Source organism: Dendropsophus ebraccatus, chromosome 13, assembly GCF_027789765.1.
Source record: "Dendropsophus ebraccatus isolate aDenEbr1 chromosome 13, aDenEbr1.pat, whole genome shotgun sequence".
Lineage (NCBI taxonomy): Eukaryota > Metazoa > Chordata > Amphibia > Anura > Hylidae > Dendropsophus > Dendropsophus ebraccatus.
Genome location: NC_091466.1, coordinates 49,219,363 through 49,233,998, shown reverse-complemented (window position 1 = coordinate 49,233,998; position 14,636 = coordinate 49,219,363). Strand labels below are relative to the sequence as shown.

The 14,636-nt window shown below is 45.2% G+C and overlaps 1 protein-coding gene across 1 annotated transcript; it reads left to right on the top strand.

Moving 5' to 3' along the window:
• Positions 1-291: 291 nt before the first annotated feature.
• DLGAP5 (DLG associated protein 5) lies at positions 292-14,306 on the top strand. Its single transcript, XM_069949301.1, has 20 exons — positions 292-443; positions 2,794-3,051; positions 3,373-3,587; positions 5,051-5,137; positions 5,214-5,310; positions 5,409-5,504; positions 5,663-5,781; positions 6,195-6,427; positions 6,505-6,635; positions 6,716-6,775; positions 7,595-7,652; positions 7,785-7,879; positions 8,094-8,254; positions 9,851-9,943; positions 10,749-10,971; positions 11,095-11,281; positions 12,016-12,076; positions 12,410-12,656; positions 13,502-13,557; positions 14,155-14,306. Exons 2-20 carry the CDS (start codon positions 2,808-2,810, stop codon positions 14,230-14,232), a joined length of 2,541 nt encoding a protein of 846 aa, XP_069805402.1. The 5' UTR covers positions 292-443; positions 2,794-2,807; the 3' UTR covers positions 14,233-14,306.
• Positions 14,307-14,636: the final 330 nt, after the last annotated feature.

The following is a 14,636-nucleotide window of genomic DNA, read 5'->3' as shown; positions in this document are numbered from 1 at the left end:
TCGTAGTGTTTAGTGATGGCGTCACAGATGGATTTTTATTATCATAACCTGCGCCACCAGACCGCCCCTTCAATATACATAGCGTCATAACCTATTGACTGCCATGACGTGTACTGCGGCACCGGGCCGTACCGGACGTCAGTGAGAAGAACGCGTAATAGTCACAGCTACATCTAGTTCCCACTCACAGTGCATCGGTACTTTATAGACTGTCACTTCTGAGGCGCATGCGTACTATCAGCACCAACAGGACGCATGCGTAGTACAAATGAGACTCCACCCCCTACAGCCGTGACGCATTTTAAAAAGCAAATAGCCGCCTAGGGGTGGTCGCGTCTCAGCCAATCAGCGCGCTGTAAACTGACCAATCAGGGAGAGTTTCCGCTGGTTTGAATTTTGAGAGTGCGGGAGCCGCGAAGAAGGAATCGGTGTCAGGGTGTCCGGTGAGTTCTGATCCGGTGTACGGCCGCTCGCATCTGTCCTATTGTCATCAGTGTATTGGAGAGCAGTAGCTGCTGATCACTGAGCTCCATTAGGTTCTGATACTACTGAGCTGATTTTGTTGTCATGTGATGCAGTTTATGTTAGTATGCCGGACTATCAGCTTCTGAGTTAGTGGGTGAGGCTGTCCCGGCCCTCCAGCTGTTACAAAACTACAAATCCCATCATGCCTGGCTAAAGCTTTGTCTGCCCAGGTATGATGGGAGTTGTAGTTTTGTAACAGCTGCAGGCCCTGAGTTTGATGCTATTCCCTACATTACAGTCTGACTGCTGTCAGAATTCTCTCTGATATATGATTGATCTCTGTGTAGATCCTGGGGTCCGGGCTGCTGGGGGTGTAGGGGTGCTGGGCTGTTTACATGCACCCATGGTCAATAGGAGCAGGTAACAAGTCTGTGCTATGTCTATAAAGCCGTGGTAATACCTGTAAACAAGCAGCGATCGTTGCTCGTTTACTGGGCCTATTACACGGCCCGATAATCGTTTGACAAGAGCTGCAAGGACATCGTTACCGATGTCCTTGCAGCCCTTGCTAAACTGGCATACATTACCCATCCACGTTCCAGGGCTGCTCCTGCCGTCCGCTTCTCCCGGGGTCCCGTGCGCGCTCTAGCTTCACAGCGGCCTGTCAGCAGCTGACAGGCCGATGTGAAGCTAGAGCGCGCACGGGACCCCGGGAGAAGCGGATGGCAGGAGCAGCCCTGGAACATGGATGGGTAATGTATATCGTTAGTCGCCGGCCACGCACCGCTATTAAGGCCCTATTCCAGGGGTCGTTTAGAGGAGCAATATCGTTCGTATTCGGCCGATAACGGCCGCTACGAACAATATTCGTCCCGTGGAATAGAGTGCAACGATCAGCCGACATCGTTCATGTCGGCTGATCGTTGCAGTCGCGTGTTTTTCAACATGTTGAAAAACAAGCGACTGATATAGCAGCGATCTGCTGCCGTCGCTCCGTTGAATAGGACCGTCGGCAGCAGATGCTGCTATATCCTATGGGCTGCCCGGACGATCAGCGATCACCCGGGCAGCCCCCCTGCAGCTCCCCCAGACTCTCCCGCACTCACCCGCTCGCTGACGCCGTGTTGAATAGCGGCGGCAGCGAGCGTTTGCTCCTACAAACGACTCGTGGAATAGGGGCATTACACGCAGCGGTGCGCGGTCGGCGCCCGACGTAAATAGGGTCTAACCTATATCAACGATCAGCCGATGATCGTTGTCATCGGCTGATCGTTGCATTTATTACACAGAGCGATAATCGGCCAATTCGGCCGATGTATCGTTCCGTGTAATAGTACCCTTAGTGGGTAGAAACCCCAGCCCCTCTATGATAGGGTTCCATTACAATCAATGGAACCCTATCATAGAAGGGCGGGGGTCTCCTCCCACTAAGGGTGGGTCAGCCCGCCTCCAGTGCTTCAGCCTGGGCCTGCTGGTACAGTCACTTTAAATTGGCCATGCACCCGCTCTTAGCTCTGGCTGTGGCTTAGTTCTCCCTGAACAAAGAGGTAAAGTGATCTTCCATCACACCCATTCCCTATCTCCATTGACCCAATCTATCGGTGGTCTTCATAAGAACCTTATACACAGTAATATTGATGGCCGAACCTGTGGCAAAGAGCTGGTACGGCTGTCAAAAGTATAGGGTGTATTGGGGACCTTAAAGGGAACCTGTCACCCCCCGTGCCGGGGTGACAGGCTCCCGACCCCCAGTTAGAGCCCCCTATACTCACCTAATCCCGCCGGGTCCCGCTTCTGGAGGTGGTCGGGTGATGAAGATCTCAGCCGCTGCAGCCCGGCGCGCGCGCTGAGAGATGATTCCAACACCCATAGAGAATGACAGGAGAGTCCAGCGCTCCGTCATTCTCTATGAGCGTTGGACTCATCTCTCAGCGCGCGCGCCGGGCTGCAGCGGCTGAGATCTTCATCACCCGACCACCTCCAGAAGCGGGACCCGGCGGGATTAGGTGAGTATAGGGGGCTCTAACGGGGGGTCGGGAACCTGTCACCCCGGCACGTGGGGTGACAGGTTCCCTTTAAGTTTCCTGATCTCGGACAGTAACATGACCACTGCAGTTAGTCATAGACTTCACTGCTCACATCATCACTGGGGCCAGAAATACAGCCATCAGCCAGGGAACCAACAATGCCTCAGCACTTCATAGAGTTCAGACGGATACATGATCACAGTGGATAGGCCCAGGGGCAGTTTCCAGAAAGACACTTTAGTTGCTTTTTTTTTTGTTTTTGCTACTCCTGAATATCTTAAGCGTGTTCTTTCTCTTTTAGGTGACAAAACAAAAATGGATGTCCGTTCCCAGTTTGCAGACCGATATAAAAAAGACATGAGCATAGATAACTTAAGGGCCAAAGTGGCCCGACGTAAATCCATAACGCAGAAGGAGAACAGACACAAGGAGTTTAGAAAGAGCAGGGGTCTGTCGCTGGCCGATGTCAATGTGTGTCTTATGCGGGAGCAGGACCTGACTGCTGTAATAGAGGAGGGGAACGAGTCTGGGCTGCTTAAAGGACATGAAAGTAAGCCAGGTAAGAGAGCCATCTATATTCAGGCGGTGCTTAAAGGGGTTGTCCAGAGTTAGAAAAACATGACCACTTTCTTCCAGAGACAGCACCACTCTTGTCTCCAGTTTGGGTGGGGTTTTCAACTTGGTTCCATTGTAGTGAATGGAGCCTTCCACTAGTTTTTGAGTAACGCAGACCTCTAAGTAACTGGTTGGTTTCTCCCTTTCCTTAGTTAACATTGGTTAATCACCTGGTCACCCTATAGACCAGCGTAGTTATATTTTTATATGCCTTGTTTAGGAGTTTTCAGGCTTGAAACTGTATGTTCTGTTTTCTCCAATGCAGCAAATCAAAGCAGAACTAAAGAGCAGATCATCAAGGATGAACGACGTGCAAAGCTGCTGCGCTTCAAGGAAGAAAAGCAGCTGCGGAAACTGAAGGAGCAGCGGGAAAAAGCCAGTAAAGGCATCTTCAAGTGTGGAATCTACAAACCGGAAACCTCGCTTTTACCTGTGCCTGCAACACAGACTGCTGCTAAAGTGAAGCAAAAAGAGAAGAAGGTAATGGCTTGATGTACATTAGATGGAACTAAATTTCCCATCGTGCAGTGCTTTTGCCTGATTGGTCCATGTTACAGCTGAGCTGCTACCCACATGATACAGCAGAGATGAGGTAGCAAAGGTGAGATGGTGAGGTAGCAGGAACAGTCAGGGGATGATGTCCGGGTGGGTGGATTGCTACGGTGGCTGAGGGGATAAGGAGGCGGAGGGAATGTGACTAACACGATTCCTGGGGGTTACATTAAACCTGGAACAACCGGATCCTGCTCGTGTATGTGTGTGTGCAGGTAGAGGGTGCACACTTACAGGGCAGGTGTCCTCCCCCTCCTCAGTGGGCAGGGTTATAATCGCTAACTCGGCCCATTGAAGAGACAGGACACGTGATAACAGACACGGAGGGTGGGGGCCAGGAGAAAGGAGCAGTGTCGGAGTGGACTCTGTTTACATCCTTTTATTTTTTTTGCCTCCAGAGGGGGTGAGTCTGCAGAAAAAGCACCAAACTGCTCAAAGTACATAATAACTAGCTTTGGCCAATATGTAAAGCTATGGGTGGGCTATTACATAGTGTAAAAAAGATTTTTTGGGGGTAATACCCTTTTAAAAGTGTTCAAGCTCTGTACCATGTGACTAAGGTGTCTTAGTCCCATACACAGAAAGTAGGGAGAGTAGTGGTCTGCCCCATGCTCACCCGTTCTAGGGACTAGTTGGGTCTGACCACAAAGATCCTGACTGATTTCAAAAGTTTCAACACATCTCTAGAACGTGTAAAAAGTTACCTGCGTACCTAGCATTCCACTCACATGGCAAGATACCTTCTCAAAACTGGCAGGTATGCAGCACCTAAAGCAGGTGGTACATGCATCTGCAGAGAGCAAGATAGACTGCATTATAATAAACTTACAACCACTTGCTTTATGAGCGGGCTGCACACCTGCCAGAGTTTTGAGAGGGTATCCTGCTGCATTGGACTGAATAATGGCTACCACTTTAAGTAGTATTCCAATATGTGCATGTTATCCCCCTATCAATAGCTGGCGGGCTGATGCAATCACCCTGCAGTGAATAGCGCACTTGGCGTTCCTGCACGTCTACTGCTCTATTCATTGTCTATGGAGACGTTGAATGCTTCCACATTCGCCTCAAGGCGATTGCATCCCCATTCTCAGGATTGATAGGTATCCAGGCGGTCGGACCCCCATAGATCAGCTTCTATAAGTCTCTATCCTCTACGCTTTCATTAAATATTTACACTACTCTTCTGCTGGGCAGAATGCTTGTGCCCATTGTTTTAGCAATTGGTAGAGGGTCCTAGCACTCTGACCACCACTTAAAATTTTGATCAAAGCATAATAGAAATACCCTTGTGTTTTTGTGTGCCGCTATAGTGTCCTCACACAGTAGCTTGCAATGTAATGCCGGCTGGTAAAAACAATATAAATGTATGCTTCTTTCTCCCACCCTAGCCCCCTGCACCCATTGTAACAAGAGTTACACGATCTACAGTGAAGACAGAACAGTGTGTGAATGAGACCCGGAATCGGACCATTCCGGTAAGACTCTTTCTTGGCCTTATGATTTCTGTCCCTTTTTATATAACTATGATTAAGGTGACACTGATATTGACAGGTGAGGGTGTTGAAAAATGAAGTCCCCGTCAATCGTGCAGGTCCGAAAGGCCGAGGACAGGCGTTGGTTGTGAAAAAGAATGAAAGGGAAAACAAAGGTAAAATCCATGTAAAGAAATACATAGATATTCATATTTTTATAATGGCGAATGACTATATATATTGATAAGTGACTTTATACTTTGCTGTTTTTAAGTTTCTGCTATTCCAACTACAAGAACAACAAGATCCACCGTAAATGCAGTCTCCAAACTTCCAACTGCTGTTAAAGCACCAGCAAAAAATATCGCAGGTAGTTACTTAGTTCTTGAAGATAGATGGAGGGGTGAATGAGGGGTTTGACCTAATACCATATTTATGAAGCACTCACAACACTTCTGATGTACAGTGGGGAAAATAAGTATCTGATACACTGCTGATCTCCCTCCGTATTCATGTTTATTTCTGCAGCTACGAAGCCTCAAAAGAAGTCTACAAGAGAGAGCAGTCCAGAAGAAGGAACAGGCACACATAAAAGCCCTGGACATGGCTCTCCTCACAGTCCGGAAATGGTCATTGACAAACCTGAGGTGAGGCTACAATGTGTGTATGTATAGAATAGATAATCTGTCTCTTTGCAAATCTACAACTCGACAAAAGGCTGTGCTGAGAGTTGTAGTTCTGCAGCAGCAGAAGAATTGCAGGCTGAAACATTGTTAAAATGCATAAAAATATTACTTTGGGGATGTCCTATTCAGATGTGTCTACAGCACCCAGACAGATGTACATATTCACATGGCTGCAGACTACAAACAGTCCTGTGTACTGTGATCCTATAGTCGTGCTCCAGTCTGTCCCACGTGTACTTGAGTAGTATAAAAATGGCTGCCGAGGTCCTCATTGCCTTTGTTGGTCATTCCATTGTAACAGTTCTCTAATAGTGTCATCTAAGACATACTTGGCCACTGGTGAACCAGTAACTTGTAGCTTTATCTGTCCATAGGTTCCTGTCATTAAAGAGCCGGAGCACATCCTCAAAGACTCCTGCGTAGAAAGTGAGAGCGTACCAGAGACGTTGCCTGGCGAACATGAAAGAAAGCCGTCCTTTGCCCCACAGAACTTTGTATTCCAACCTTTAGATGGCCTGTCTACATTCACGTTTCATCCCATGACCCCTAAAAGGGCTAATGCATTTTTAACCCCTACTTTTACGTTTAGCCCCTTGGACAGTATAAGGTAAGCAGGAGCCTATATATTTGGGTTTTTATAGTTGTTGGCCGTCGCTGTTAGTGACCTATTGTCTTTTGTTGTAGAAACATTGTGGTTACCCGAGGACATATCGCAGAAGATCAAGAGGCTGATGCAGTGTTTCTAACTGAGCCGTCACCGATGGCCACAGAAGTGAAGCTGGAAGTCAGCCTTAGTGCTTCACCCCAGGATGATGGTACTTCAGTACACAAGATATGCTGATAGGCCAGACATGCCAGGACTTTTCTTCTCAAACTCCTGTTTTGTTTATTTTAGAATGTGCAAGCGATGCCAGTCCTGCAGTAACACCTCCATGGTGTGAGCCATTTGCAGAGGGTATCGAGACCCCTTTAGCGGAGGATATCGAGACCCCTCCAGCAGAGGCTATGGTTCTAGCAGAGGATATCAAGATTACTCCAGCAGAGGATATCAAGACCCCTCCAGCAGAGGCTATGGTTCCAGCAGAGGATATCAAGATGACTCCAGCAGATGCTATGGTTCCAGCAGAGGATATCAAGACCCCTCCAGCAGAGGCTATGATTCCAGCAGAGGATATCAAGATGACTCCAGCAGAGGCTATGATTCCAGCAGGGGATATCGAGAGCCCACCAGCAGAGGCTATGATTCCAGCAGGGGATATCGAGACCCCACCAGCAGAGGCTATGATTCCAGCAGGGGATATCGAGAGCCCACCAGCAGAGGCTATGATTCCAGCAGGGGATATCGAGACCCCACCAGCAGAGGCTATGGTTCCAGCAGAGGATATCGAGACCAGTCCAGCAGAGGCTATGGTTCCAGCAGAGGATATCAAGATGACTCCAACAGAGCATATAGAGACCCCTCCAGCAGAGGCTATGACTTCAGCAGGGGATAGCAAGACCCCACCAGCAGAAGATATAAAGACCCTACCAGTAGAGGCTAAGCCTCAAGTAGAGGATATCAAGATGACTCCAGCAGAGGATTTTGAGACCTCTTCAGCAGAGGATGTTAAGATGATTCCAGCAGAGGATATCGAGACCCCTCCAGCAGACGTTATGACTTCAGCAGAGGATATAGAAACCCCACCAGCAGAGGATAGGACTCCAGCAGGGGCTATCGAGACCCCACCAGCAGAGGATATCAAGACCCCTTCAGCAAAGGCTATGACTTCAGCAGAGGGTATCAAGACCCCTCCAGCAGAGGAGCCTGCTCACGATGTGCCTTACTTCCGGTTAGTCACTAGTCAAAAACCCAATACATGCCTTGTGTTGGTTTTATATGTGAATGCAACTTTATCCACATAGATCTTTACTTATACACAATTTTGTACCATTGCGTAATCTCTTTATAATTGGGCTTGCAATTCTTATTGTAGGAACACCTTAAAGTCCGAGATTAAGAGACTGACGTTGTTGTGTAGCGATTGGGATAGAAGAATTGACCTGGATATTCCAGAGGATGGTAAAGACCAAAAACGATTATAATAGAAAACTATAACTTGTGAGAGGTGGGAAAATTGTATCACCACGATGGACGCAAAGTCACTAGAGAAACACAGTATTTGTGGCAATGCTGTGATCTTCAGGGACTGTAGCATTAGCAGCTCTCTAATTCATATCCATCACCTCTGTATGGGAGAGGTATTATAGCAATGTCTCCGTTTTATTTCCTCAAGCCAAAGACCTGATCAGAACCACCGTTGGACAGACGAGACTTCTGATCTCTGAGCGCTTTAAGCAGTTTGAGGGACTGGTTAACAACTGTGAATTTAAGCTGGGGGAGAAGGAAACCACGTGCTCGGATCTTGATGGATTTTGGGATATGATCTATTTTCAGGTAAGCTTCTGCAAAAATCGCCCAATTTATTTCTAAACAAATAAGCTTGTCCTCTGTATTCCTTTTTCCATGATGGTCGCAATTGATTCTTGTCAAAGGCAGAAATGACTGCTAGGATACTTGCAGAATACTCTTGGGATATGCCATAGGAGTCCCCTAGATGTGGGACCCGATCGATCTACACATCTACACCTGCGATTTACGCTGTTTACAGGGTGCAAACAGTGTAGCTTGCAATTGTGTAACTCTCTTGCCTTGGCTTTCGTCAGGCACCCAGAAGCCCGCAATCTAAAGGTCAGTGTGGGCTTTGCATCTAGGGGACCCTTAGGGTACTATTACACGGAATGATAATCGGCCGAATCAGCCCGATTTCGGCCGATTGTCGTTCTCTGTAATAAGGACAACGATCAGCCGATTGTTGTCATCGGCTGATCGTTGATATAGGTTCTGACCTATAATTGTCGGCCACTGGCCGCGCACCGCTACGTGTGATAGCTGTGTGCGACTGACGATATACATTACCTGTCCAGGTTGCAGGGCTCCTCTTCCTCTGTGCTTCTCCCCGGGTCCCACGCGCTCCAGCTTCAGAGTGGCCTGTCAGCTGACAGGCCGCTCAGCCAATCACAGGCCGGGACCACCGTGGCCATTGATTGGCTGAGTGGACTGTCAGCTGAGACAGGCCACTCTGAAGCTGGAGCGCATGGGACCCAGTGAGAAGCACAGAGGAAGAGGAGCCCTGCAACCTGGAAAGGTAATGTATAACGTTTAAACAAGGGCTGCAAGGACATCGGTAACTATGTCCCTGCAGCCCTTGTTAAGCGATTATCGGGCCGTGTAATAGGCCTAGTAAACGAGCGCCGATCTAGCAGATCGGTGCTCGTTTACATTTATTATCTTGCCCCTATCGGCCCGTCTAATAGTACCCTTATTGTCATGTGTCCTGTTATGTCATAAGCATCCAAGATGGATATACCCCTTTAACTACAGGATTCTATTTAATACGTTTTTTTTTTTTTTTTTTCTTTTTTTACACTTTTTTATTTAGATAATATTGTACTATATCTTTATAAAAAACTGTATCTGCCAAGAGGGCGCATGTGTGTATAGCATATACAAGTTATATATAGAGATGAGCGAACAGAGTTTGGGTTCGAGTCAATCCGAACCCGAACGGTCGGCATTTGATTGGCGGGGGCTGCTGAACTTGGATAAAGCTCTAAGGTTGTCTGGAAAACATGGATACAGCCAATAACTATATTCATGTTTTCCACATAGCCTTAGGGCTTTATCCAACTTCAGCAGCCACCGCTAATCAAATGCCGAAAGTTTGGGTTCGGATCGACTCGAGCATGCTCGAGGTTTGCTCATCTCTAGTTATATACTTTTTTTTTTAAAGGGGGTTTTCCTGGCAAAAAGGACTGATGAGCTGTCCACAGGAACATAGACACTGAACAGAGAAAATCTCTGTTCACTGTGTGCAGGCTCAGATCCTGTCGATATTGGCAGGCCTTTTTGCCTGGAAAATCACTTAATAAAATAAGAGTATAAAAGATAGTCACAATGTGAAGGCAAGCTTACAACTTTATTTTCTATTAGATTGAAGATGTAACTAAAAAGTTTGTCAATCTTGGAAAACTGGAAGAAAACTCCTGGCAGCAGAATACAGTCCAGGCTAAGAAGGTTATAAGGGTAAGTTATGTTTGCCTTGCAGTTCTAGCTGCATTTTGTATCTTCATTGACCTCCCAGATTAATTTGTTAGGGAGTATCACATTGGTGGACGTTGTTTGAAGCAACAGTAACCATTTAAAGGGGTTGGCCACTTTATTATAATATTTTCCAGTGTACAGTATTAGTAACTGTACGCACTGACAGGATCTCCCTGTGTACCTCACAGAGCTAAAATCAGACTCTCCTCCTCCAGGCTGTGCTGCTCTGTGCTATTTCTGTCCAACATGTGACCATGCCCCACCCCCAGTGTCCACCACTCAGCCTCTATATGCCTATAGAGGACACTGGAGGTGGGGCATGGTCACATGCTCCTCCATGTCAGCCATTTTATGGACAGAATCACCTCAGAGCAGGACAGCACAGCCAGAAGGAGGGGAGTCTGGTTTTAGCTCTGAGGTACACAGGGAGCTGCTTTCAGTAAGAAACGTGAATACACTTATACTACACACAAAACAATTTTCCTATAAAAGTGGCCAACCCCTTTTTAATTACCTGTTTTCTACAGGATTAGAAAGTGTTATTTTAATAGCATCTGGTTAGATGCTATTAGGAAAAAGTAGAACCTAACCAGCAGTTAAAGCTTCAGTTGCAGATTGATTAAAGTGATTATCCGAACTGTCCTGTGTGTGTATGGCATTGCGGCTCAGTTCCACTGAAGTCGATAGAGTCCAAATATAATACCATACACAACCTGTGGATAAGTGTGACACTTAAATTATGTAATCCTGAACAACCCCTTTTAATTAAATTTTTTACTGTGTGCAGAAAAAAGTAGTGCCAGCTGCAAGTGGGAAACAGAACCACGGAGACACTGGGAGATCTGCTGCCAGGAGTCGCCTTGCTTCCATTAAAGCTGCGATGAGAAATAGGATCAAAGTAGATGAGCCACTGACCGAAGGAGAAGCCCCAGTAATCCCCATGCAAGTGGATCCAGTGGTGTTTGATGCCGGATTCTTTAGGATTGAGAGTCCTGCTAAGTTACCTGGAAGTAAGTGTATTCCTCATCTCTGGAAGTCATCACTCAGTAATGTGTATTGTCTGTGTTTGCTTGCATATACCTAGGTTATTGTAAGCCAATGCAAAGAAAAATAAATCTCTATTTCATTTCTAGGTCTTAGAACAAGTCAAAGTTCTTCCCAGACAAACACACCAAAATCAACCAAAAAAGTTGTACGGAACTCAGGAACACCAATCCCTAATGGGATAGAAGAAGCAGCCGAGAGCGTAAAACCTGAGAAGTCGCCGAGCCCTGACAGACTCCTTGTAAGAAAATCTCTCTTCGCTATGCCAGAAGAAAGGTATTGTCTACATTCTGTATCTTCTGTGTGCTAGATCTAGGGCTCTGTATATCCAGGATATCTCTATAAATGTTTAAAAGGACATATAATGGCGCTTGGTTACACTACAACGGAAAAGAAAAGAGTATCACTATTTCACTTCTTGATCATAGTTTACAATGTCTTACCCTGACCTGTGCCTGCCTTGTTAACTGGCATACGAGTAACATATTGCTGTCACTTTAACTCTTGTTATTTGTTGGAAACAAGTGTAAATTTCTAATTTGTCATGTTCTGTGCCAAGACCCCCACCAATCATTAGAGCAAGCCATGAGAAGTAGAGATGAGCGCAACGCATGCTCAAGTCCGATCGTTCAGCTGCACATCAGCCATAGATTGTATACGTGTAAGTGCTGAACGATCAGACTCGACATGCTCTTACTTTCATCTCTAATGAGAAGCTTTCAGCTTAGTGCCTCTCCCTAGCTTGCTGCAGGAGGTTGCTATAAACTTGCTATAGAATGTCTCCTGCAGCAACACTGGTAGAGAAGCTCTCAGCTAAGCACTTCTCCCAGTTCTGTAAAGTAACAGTTGCTTCTCTGAGAGTGTGCTAAATGCGCCTCTGCTCATAGTTATAGCAGCTACTCCTCAGTTTGGAACTGTACTATTATATGTCCCATAGATGCCCTAATCCCTGACTACAATGAGATCAATGTTCATAGTGACATATTGGTAACTTATTTCACCTACTTCAGGTTGCAGAACCAAGAACCCGATCTTGTAGAGCAGTATTCAGAACCTACAGAGACAGATTCCGTAAGTTTTGATGTTTATAACAACCAATAGAGAAAAGTTAGTAAGTTAGTCTCGGTTCACACTACGTTTTTGCAATCTTTTTTTTTTTAATCCACTTTTTGCAAAAAAGGGAGAAAAAAAGGGTACATCCGTTTTTCCATTGACCTCCATTATTAAAGATTTTTTTTTTTTTTTTTTTTTTTTTTTTATATAACTTACACAAAAACCGTATTCTACCTCATTTTTGCGTCCGTTAAAAAACAAACATTATCAAGTTTTTTCCAAAAAAAACCTTGTGTGAACCTAGCCTTATTTGTAGAGTGACTGTAATTTTGTCTTTTGTGCCTGATACAGGTTCCAGTAGCGGTTGACCTCACTAAGTATTTGGTTCCGACTCATGCTGCCAGCTTTGGAGTGGAAGAGTCTCCAGGACTCGCAAAATGTTTAGGCCTTGAAGCAAGTGAAGCACAGGATGATAGTGACACAGAGGTGGATATTGAGACCAGCGTGACTGATGACGTCTTCATGTGCAGTCCAGAGAAAGTTATGCCAACAGATGCTGCCTCTTTACTGGAGACTTCTCAACCTGCTCCAGGAGACGGTATGTGTCTTCTATACCCTTTTACTTTCTAAGTTTGTCCCTGCGTTTTATTAAATGGTCTAGTTTAGAACTGACCAGCATTGTATGCTTGATGGCCTCGGCCAAGTATTCCCCAACCTCTGGTTCTACAGATGCTTGGGAATTATGTGGGCAGCTCTTACAACAGTTTAGGCCTAGGTATAGAGGCTATGACCTCTTAGCTACTCTGGTAAAGGTGGTACTAATGTGTTAAACACTGGAGAATGCTGTTCTGCTTTTACCCAGGCTGAATGGTTCTATAGCGATAAGACTTATGATGACTGTAAAAAACAAAAACTTCATATTGTGAAATCTTCCCATCAATTGTGTGTTTTATATGGCTGAATTGATATGTCTGTATACTCAGTCTCTGCAGTAGCCAATTGCTGGTCCCAGTGGCCCTGTACTATGGATTAGAGGCCAGTACTTGGCTACTGTAGTGATAAGGGTATATGCATACCTTTTACCTTACACTTAAAGGGGTTATCCAGCGCTACAAAAACATGGACTTTTCCCCCTACTGTTGTCTCCAGTTCAGGTGCGGTTTGCAATTAATCTCTGTTTACTTCAATGGAACTGAATTTCAAAACCCCACCCAAACTGGAGACAAGAGAGGGGGAAAGTGGCCACGTTTTGTAGCGCTGGATAACCCCTTTAACCTTTGTTTAGCACATGTTTGCCAAAAACTGATGCCAACCTACAGTACTTTCTCTGGTCATACGCTAGGTATGACATAGTATCCATTTTGGCAGTAGTGCTCCTTTAGTCTATGTATTAACACAATTCTGCAGCAAGTGACTATACTGTTTCTTTTTCTGCTTTTTTAGATCTGAAAATCACCAGCGATCCACTTGACTTCCTTGGAAGCGGCAGCCCGATCATGGTAGAGAAATGATTTATGCTCACAGTATATATTTGTCATCTGTTTGAGAAGAGAATGATACAGATGGCTTAACTACACAAACAGAATCAGTCTTGTAAAGTCTTGTAAAGTGTTATGTATGTGTTCAGTGTATTACTCGGAGCTTGTCCTAATATTTATTATGTGCTACATTAAAAGTTTATATCTGTTAATAATGTGTGGGTTTTTATTTCTTCCCCACCTGACCTAAATACCAATAATGCATAGTAAACTGCATGAGCGGACATATCACTGATGGCGGAACTACTTACCTATTTCTGTAACTTCTATAGACAGTCATCTGTATGCACCTTTTCCTAAATCTGAGGCTCCCATTGGTCAACATACTATAACTGTCTACTTAAAAGCATATTAAATATGATGAAGGGGCAAACTTTTTTTTTTTCTGTTTTGTATTATGGCCACAGATCAGATACAACATACACATTAGATGAGTGGAGACCTATTGTAGAAAGAAGTGAATATGATGTGCTCTTATAAACGAGGAAGGTTCTGACTTGAGCTTATAACCCTTCTATAACTTAAGGAATATTTCTAAACTGAGGTCTTTCTTTGCAGGTAGCGCACTCGCCTATGAGGGTCCAGCCTGATCCAGCATTAACAGACTTAATAGTGTTCTCACCAATGGAGATCTGATCCGCTTTGCTATGAAGAATGCAGCGACATCTGAACTGTACAGACTGCGAGTTGGGGAGTCTTTCTTTCCAAACCTCACTGTTACTTTTTTTATATACAAGTATTTTATTATTTTAGTGAATGTATGGTTTAAGTGCTAAACTCCATTGAGGGCTATGGTTGTATAGTGTGAGTTGTGCTGATCTGTTATTATAAGCTGTTAATGTACATTTGGACATGTTGCAAGCTCTGCCTATTACTATTCTGGTCACAATCTGTAAGACTGTATATAATCTTTTAGAAACCTTTAAAAATGGCTGTTTTATTACCCATGGACATCTAGTACAGTGTTTTTGTATAGTTCCTAATCGTATACACTTGTAAGATTATTGAAAATGTATTTGTGAAACAAGCTGTAAGAAAAG